This window comes from Spea bombifrons, chromosome 2 (genome assembly GCF_027358695.1).
Source record: "Spea bombifrons isolate aSpeBom1 chromosome 2, aSpeBom1.2.pri, whole genome shotgun sequence".
Taxonomy (NCBI): domain Eukaryota; kingdom Metazoa; phylum Chordata; class Amphibia; order Anura; family Pelobatidae; genus Spea; species Spea bombifrons.
This window is the reverse complement of record NC_071088.1, coordinates 119,216,329-119,224,379: the sequence shown is the minus strand read 5'-3', so window position 1 is coordinate 119,224,379 and position 8,051 is coordinate 119,216,329. Positions and strand designations below refer to the sequence as shown.

The 8,051-nt window shown below is 38.5% G+C and overlaps 1 protein-coding gene across 1 annotated transcript; it reads left to right on the top strand.

The window, feature by feature from the left end:
- The first annotated feature begins 926 nt into the window (after positions 1-926).
- KRT18 (keratin 18) lies at positions 927-3,938 on the top strand. Its single transcript, XM_053456234.1, has 7 exons — positions 927-1,413; positions 2,069-2,151; positions 2,376-2,532; positions 2,790-2,954; positions 3,083-3,208; positions 3,292-3,512; positions 3,735-3,938. Exons 1-7 carry the CDS (start codon positions 982-984, stop codon positions 3,856-3,858), a joined length of 1,308 nt encoding a protein of 435 aa, XP_053312209.1. The 5' UTR covers positions 927-981; the 3' UTR covers positions 3,859-3,938.
- The last annotated feature ends 4,113 nt before the right edge of the window (positions 3,939-8,051 follow it).

The window sequence follows — 8,051 nt, the reverse complement described above, 5'->3', positions numbered from 1 at the left end:
TTTGCTGTTCAACAATAATCCCGAACAGCATCAAGAATAACATATTATATAACAAATGTAACAATTGTAGTTTGCAATTCACTTTAAATAATTCACAAGAACTGCTTTGAGTAACACAAAGCCATACATGTGCCAGATGTTCTTCACTTTTAGCATTGGTAAGGCCAGGTGCAACTATGGATTCACGTCTGTTAACTCCTTAATTGCCAGAGGTGTGCAATGCACACTGCAACTATAATACTGTTTTTGTCTCTCATACATATCGCACAGTAAGACCCAAAAGCAGATAAGGCGATAATAAAAATCATCTCCAGTACATGCTTAGCTTTTTACAAAGGCTGCAACATATATTTACTATACATGAGATTAAGAGGTTAATCTTCCAAATACTTAGTGCTTGAAATTGTAATAGTAAAAATGTTATATATTCCTTATATCTTTACTAAGTACACTGCTCTAGATATAGTGGGGTTTTTTGCATGGATGTTTAAAGATTTTAAATCACCCTAGACGTTGTAAAATAATAATATATTTAATATGTAATATAATATTTTCATTATATGAGTAATTGTGACATTGCAAAGGACCTAAGCTTTTGCATAACATGCAGAATTTCCAAACTTTTAGAATAAACGTTCTTCTTTAGAATTATAGTTCTCTGGTAGCTTGCATTCATTCCTACTTTCGATTACTTTTCTTTGTGTTCACTATTGTTCGGTTGTTTAAATTTTGACTGATTACCTGTGATAACACAGGTATAAGCAAGAAGGTAAGCATAATATCTGTCCCCTCCCCCCCCCCCAAGCACCCACGCCTTGTGATTGTGAATACTTGGCAGGAGGCAGAACTTCAGCTGAAAGGGTGGAGAAATTTATTCCACCCCCCTCCCCTTTCTGGTATAAATCCAACTGTTCAAAGTAAGACTGAGTAGCCAGCAGCTCTTTCTTTAGTGGTTTGTGTGACGCTCTGTCCTTTGCAATCATGAGTTACTCTCGCTCTGTGTATTCTTCCACCTCTACCGTAGGAACGGGCGCTTACCGTCCCTTGAGCTCTGCTCCCCGGTTTGTACCAGGGAGCAGCTCTGCCAGTGTCCATGCTGGAGCAGGGGGTTCAGGGGCCCGGATCTCAGTGTCCAGGGTATCCACAGTGGGATCTGGGTTTGGCGGATCCGGGTTTGGCGGATCCGGGTTTGGCGGGGGCTACGGTGCTGTAAATCTGATTGGAGGGGTCCAGAATGAGAAGGAGACCATGCAGGACCTCAACGATCGTCTGGCATCCTACCTGGAGAGGGTGCGCAGCTTAGAATCAGCCAACCAGAAACTGGAGGTGCAGATCCGTCAGCATATGGAAAAGAAGGGCCCCTCCAAGGATTATAGCCCGTACTACAAAACTCTGGAAGACCTAAGGAAACTGGTAAGGGCTCTTTATGTTCTGTATTATAACCCAGAATGTTTAGAAATCCAAACGCTAAGCTTGCAATGCCAAAATTGTAACTGCGAGTTAAAGTATATATTTTTTTTTTTTTGTACCGTACATGCAAGATTAGAAATTAACTTGTTCTGTTCCCTATTTAACTGGTGCACAAGTTATCTTGCTGATCAGCTTTAACTGGATAAAAAAATGATGAATAGTAACATTATCTCTGCCTCATCCACTTCCTTATATCTGAGCCTCTAGGATGCTGCTAATCAGCAGGTGTTGCAAGGGAGGGGGTGAAAGGGATATGACATGGGTGTGGACAGGATAAGGTTAAGCGGATCCTGTTCCCAGGAGTCAACAAATATGTAAATTTGTAATATGGAAAACATGATATGGCTTCTCTATACTTTGTGTTAATGCATGGTCCATGAATTAACCCCACCTTAGTCTAAACTGCCCAGTGTTGATACCTGTTAATCAGCCTGGTGTATTCTATTTACAGTATAATACACTTCTGGATATTTCTGATCACATGTTACAAGGGCATTTAGGTCTACTGTGCTAAAATTATTTATTAAACTCCCCCCCCCTTACCTGTAAAGCGCTTCCTACATTTTAATACCCTGTGCCTTTTTCTTTCCCATCCTAGGTGTTTGATAGCACAGTTGAGAACTCTCAGCTGGTTCTGCAGATTGATAACGCACGCCTGGCTGCCGACGACTTCAGAGTAAAGTAAGTCTTGATTGCATTGTGTCGCCTTCCATAAGAAATGGGGCCAAAGTTTATTCAATATATTTTTTTCCTTTTACTGTCAATTTACCATTTATACAAAGATGGCCAACAATGCTTTAGCATTTCCCATCCATCCATTTTTCATAGTGTAAACTAAATATACTTTAATCATTGAGTTCTGGGGAGTTTAATTACAACCTTTTTTTTTTTTTTTTTCACCACAGGTATGAAGCTGAGCTGGCAATCCGTCAGTCCGTTGAAGCTGATATTGGAGGACTGCGTAAGGTCATAGATGATACCAACATAAACAGACTGAACCTGGAGAATGAGATTGAATCCCTGAAGGAGGAGCTAATATTCCTGAAGAAGAACCACCAAGATGTAAGTAACATTAATAATGGGTAGAATGTAAGGACTTATAGCTATGTCACCGTTTAGTTGAGTCTCCAATTGTTGCAGCTGATGTGGAAATCAGAAGGAATTCCAGGGTCACTGATGCTTTGCGATAAAACCTCCAATTTCCTTCCGATACCAGAAGGAGGCTGCTTTCTGTTCTGTAAAAAGTTGTCTTGCAGAATGTAGTGACTGTTTTACTAAAGTAATGATTGTAACAATGTCTCTTTGTTATATCTCTGCAGGATGTTAAAGAACTTCAGGCACAGATTGCTGGCTCTGCAGTTAGTGTTGAGGTAGATGCTCCCAACACTCAAGACCTTGGCAAAGTTATGGCAGAAATCCGGGCACAATACGATGTACTAGCACAGAAGAACCGTGAAGATGCAGAGAAATGGTATCAGTCAAAGGTATGTTTATTTGAATGAGAAAAGTACTAGTTTACTAGATATGTAAAAGATGCACAAATAGTATATTTGTCATTGGATGACATTAGAGACATCTTTGTAAATCTTTCTCTGTTCCGCCACTTCCGCAGGTGGAAGAGCATACAGTTCAGATCACACAGGATACCCAAGAACTTCAATCTGCAAGGACCACTGTTACAGAGATTAAACGTACCCTACAGTCACTGGAAATAGAGCTTGATTCCCTGCGCAACCAGGTAATGCACACATCTGAATGTAAACATGTATGTATAATGTAGATTGTTTGGACTCTTTACAAAACCATGTTTTGACTCAACAGAAAGCCAACCTTGAAGGTACATTAGCTGAAACAGAAAATCATTATGTAATGCAGCTGGAAATGCTTGGTGGAAACGTACTATCTCTGGAAGCAGAACTATCTCAAGTGCGCAGTGATTGTCAGCGACAACAACAGGAGTACCAGGTTCTGCTCAACATCAAGATGAAGCTGGAGGCAGAAATCCAAACATACAGACGCCTCCTCGAGGGAGATGACCTTGAGTAAGTATCTTGTTCGCTGTGTTAGATTTTCTCCTTGGGCTTGTTTAAATATGTTCCATGATATAATAGAACCTTCATGTGAACAAGGTCTGATTATAACATTACTACATAATTCATATGGAACTTTTGTGCCCTTTCATCTAACTCAATTGGGTCTTCAACCTGCAAGCACATTTTGACTGGTCCTCTTATCAGGTTTCTAACGCTCTCTTTGCTTTGCAGTCTACAAGATGCAGTCACAGCCTCAACAACACAGACGGTGAAGAAAGTCATCACAACCACACAGAAGATAGTAGATGGAAAAGTTGTTTCAGAAAGCAATGACACACACGTTCTGAAGTCCTAACTTGTTCCACATACTGCCAGGACACAATGTTTCTCATGTCCAATACATGCAATAAATAAAGGTCACTGGTTTCATTCTTACCAGCTGTGTTGCCATCTTATTTTGAAGAAACAAAATTCAAACAAATTACTTGTATATGACACCCAACACTAAGTCTATTTAGAATGGCATCCTCTAAGAATCTCAACATCAGCATTTAATGTCCTCAGGATCATAGATACACAGCATGTCCGTGTTTCTATCTTCAAAACATGGTTCTTCCTATATCCAGCATAACATTAAGTCTGTCTTATGTATGCATACTTTTATTTGCCACTGCCAATTCTCATTCTATTACACATCAAATTTTTTTCCCATCATTTTAGACCTTGCTTTCTTATCCTTCTATGCTGTATGTGTGCTTATCCATTCATTTTCGTTCTTCTCAATGAGTCATATTTCTATCATCTTGAGGGGTTTAAATAACCAGCAATGCATGTAGTTACCAAACCTCAGCTTTAACTGTTCTTCCTAACAACCTTATTTGTGAGATTACTCGATTACTAAATTGTTGTAGTGTGGTTCCGATAAGTACAATACATTTTGTTCTGATGGTGTCAGTTTTGACTACAATTAAAACATAGGAAGCCGCTGCTAGGAAAATATATATGGTTGTGAGTCATTTTATTGATACATTTTGCTGAAACTGGCTTACTTATGAGAGGAGACTAAAGGTCATATACCACACATTCCACAATGGCCTTTTTTCCAAATTTTATTACATTCCAACCTAGAGAAAACAAACCACAGAACCAGCAAAGCTGTTTTTAGAGCAGGGAGTGGTTTTGCGTTGACCATTAACTGGTGAGACGCTCTGTGCGCTTGACCTTTTCTACACCATTACTCATCGGACTGCTTAATGCACTTGATGACTTGATAAGGTGCACTGAAGGATGATAAGGGTGGAATTTAAAATAATCCTGCAAATTCATCATTATGTGTATGTTTATGATCTGGTTCAAGATTATAAAATACAAGGGGAGTAATAAAATGGGAAATAAATATAAAATGCCTTCACCATATGAAAACATTTTTTTGAAAAAACACTGAACGGACTCATTTCTATATTTTGTATAACACTAACAAATATTTAAAATAATACATTGTTGCCTGGTTTTAGGAAAATAATTTAAGACCCACTTAAAATTATTTTGTCAATTCTGGGAATTCTCTCACCATAATTCCACAATAGTATTTTTTTCTCAGGAACATTTGATATTCGAGCATTACGATAAAGAGCTATGATAATTACAAAGTTTAGTTTTAAAAAAAATCAACACTCAACTACATAATAAATATACAGTGTCAAAAGTCTTTTGGTAACCTAATTTTATTCTATTTATTGTAATTCAAAATATTCTGTAATATTAAATATACTAATATTTGTTGTAAGCCAATGATGCACAGCTTGCATGAAGCATTTGAATATGCTGCTGTGTATAATTGCAGTTTCTAAAAAATATTTATTTCAATGAGTCATTGTGGCATCGGTGGCAACAAATTCAGGAATTACAATCCTTCCTTGGCATTCTACTACTTTTTCTGCAATACTACAAAGAGAAAAAGTCTTCAGTACGTGATCTCCTGGCACATATTTATGTCTAGCATTGAATTCATGCTGAACGCTCACTAAATTCATTTTTTTCTCCTAATTCCTCTTTTTTTACTACGCTAAATCCTGCTATACAAATCACCATTCTGAAACCTGAGATGGAGCCAAACTGCGGGAGTCCAAAGCATTTTCCTTCTCTAGTTTCCTTGGCTTGATGAATGTGCTTCTATGTGCTTACTAGTAATGTAGGGGCATGTCTAAGCTGTTCTAAAGGTTATGTAGATAAAAGAGATCACCGCCTTTTAACTGAAAATAAAGCTATACATTGACACTTCTCAAACACAGAACAGAAGCAAACACTGGGAGAACCGCCTGAGCAAGCCTTTGCAAGCGACCCTTTCTCTAGATCCATACCAAGCAGCCTACTATTTAATGTGGTGTTTTCCAAGTATATTCTCTTAAAGTGCGGTCAGTAGCTTTCAGCGGGTGGTAACGTTTCAGAACCTACAGGTTCAACCATTTCTATGCATGTCATTTTGTCTGGAATTCATGTTTAATGGGTAGACACAAAAGAGACCCTTCTCTGGTTACCGTGAAGAAGCCCTGTGGGCTGAAGGATGTAATGATTAATGACTAAAGCCCAGGTTACCTGTTAGTCTGGGGTGTGTGGAAGTTATTCAGCTCCTGACCTTTTCAGGAGCTCTCGCACTTAAGTAAAACATTAATTACACTCTCTTTTATAAGTTAAGCAAATAAACCTAAGTAGATCTGTTTTTTTATTATTTCATTTGAAGGTTTAATCATATAAAACCAGAAGAAGCATTTTCAGACTCTATGGCAACAACCTATGAGTGCATTTTATGAAGATCTCATGAAAATGAAGTGCTGCCAGCAAAAAATATATTAATTCTATAATTCTATATTAAACAAAAGATTAAAGAATACTTTCTAGGAAGGTTTTGAGAATTAGGTATTTATTATGCTGCATTTAGTTACAAAAGTTTAGTTCATTAATTGGAACAGCACATTTAACACAACCACTTTACCTAATTCAGTTCCTAACTAGAGACCCTGAAATTTTGTTGTTATAGGAGTTCTCTTTTCTGACCCATATATTGAGATCTGTTAAAATTTTTATTATGTCGTTTTCATGTAGCGCCAACAATTTATGTGGCGCTTCTTTCAATATATATCAGGGGTATCAAGTAAAGAGGGCCCTGCTCGCAAATTTGGACTTTATAATCTACAGCATCATATAAAAAAAAAAGGAAAATTACCCGAAATTTTTCAGGTATGTGCCCCCCTTATGTGGGAGCAGCCATATTAACTTCCTGCATGAATATCTACTATATCAGATACAAGCAAAGCTGCTCTACCAGTCTTTTTGTCCACTACTTTGCTGGTTAAGACAGAAACAAACTGGATCAAATAGGCTTTAAAATTCTTGCATACAGATTAACAGATAAATCGGTTTGGTGTTTATCTCTGTATACATTCAATTTACATGTTTATGAGCCCTTTCAGCTAAAAGTAAGCACTTAAACTCTTTGAAACCATTTAAAGCTAAAGTCATGGTCTCCATGTTGACTGTTACTAAGACTATAGCCGTAATCTGCATGTAAGAAGTGTACTGTAGTGTAAAAATGTCCCTGAACCAACCTGAGATAGCCTACTATACACCAAACAAACTCTTACATTACATCTTCCCATTATCCCTAGTAAACCATTAACAGGTAAAAGCCATACTGTGGTCGGGGCTTACAGCGTGGGTAACATAGTGTAAGTGGTAAGTATTGGACAGCATGATATCTTGAAGAAAGGTCTAAGAATACACACACACACACACACACACATAAACCCCTTGCCGCAGGTGTATAAAATCAAGCATCTAGCCATGCAGTCTACATTTACAAACATTTGTGAAAAAAGGTCCTTCTGAAGAGCTCAGTGAATTCAAGCATGGCACTGTGACAAGATGCCACCCTTTTGATAAGTCAGTTTGTGAAGTTTTGAATGAGTGAGTGAGTAAATGAGTCAATGAATGTGTGTTTGGGAGCAGAAATGGCACAAGCAGGCTGTTTAAAGGCAGAGGTGTCACAGGCAGGCTGTTTAATATGCACATTTGGCACAGGCAGGCTCTCTAGGGGACAGAGATAGCACAGACAAGCTGTTTGAGACATAGATGGCACAGACAAGCTGCTTGGGACACTGAAAAGCTGCGTGGGGCAAAGATGGCACAGACAAGCTGTCTGGGCTGTGCTGGCTCTCCTGTTAGAAGTCCTGAGTTTTTTTCGCATGCTTTCATGGTAACTCCCATGGAACCACTAATACTGCAAATTTGCTCAAGTTTGGTTGTCAACAAACTTTACAGTCCCAATTATTGGGCATTGCCCCACTTTGGTCAGCTGTGGGGATCATAAGTTATTCTCTGATCTACTCTGATGCGGTGATGCAAAGAATCGCAATACTATTGTGTAAATTCACTACATTGCTATGGATTAGGTAGGTTCACCAAGTCCTGCCCTCCTATACCTCCACCTCCCAATAAGGTTGTCCTGGTTTGGACACCTGAAACGTTGGGGTATGATTTTGTGCTTACATC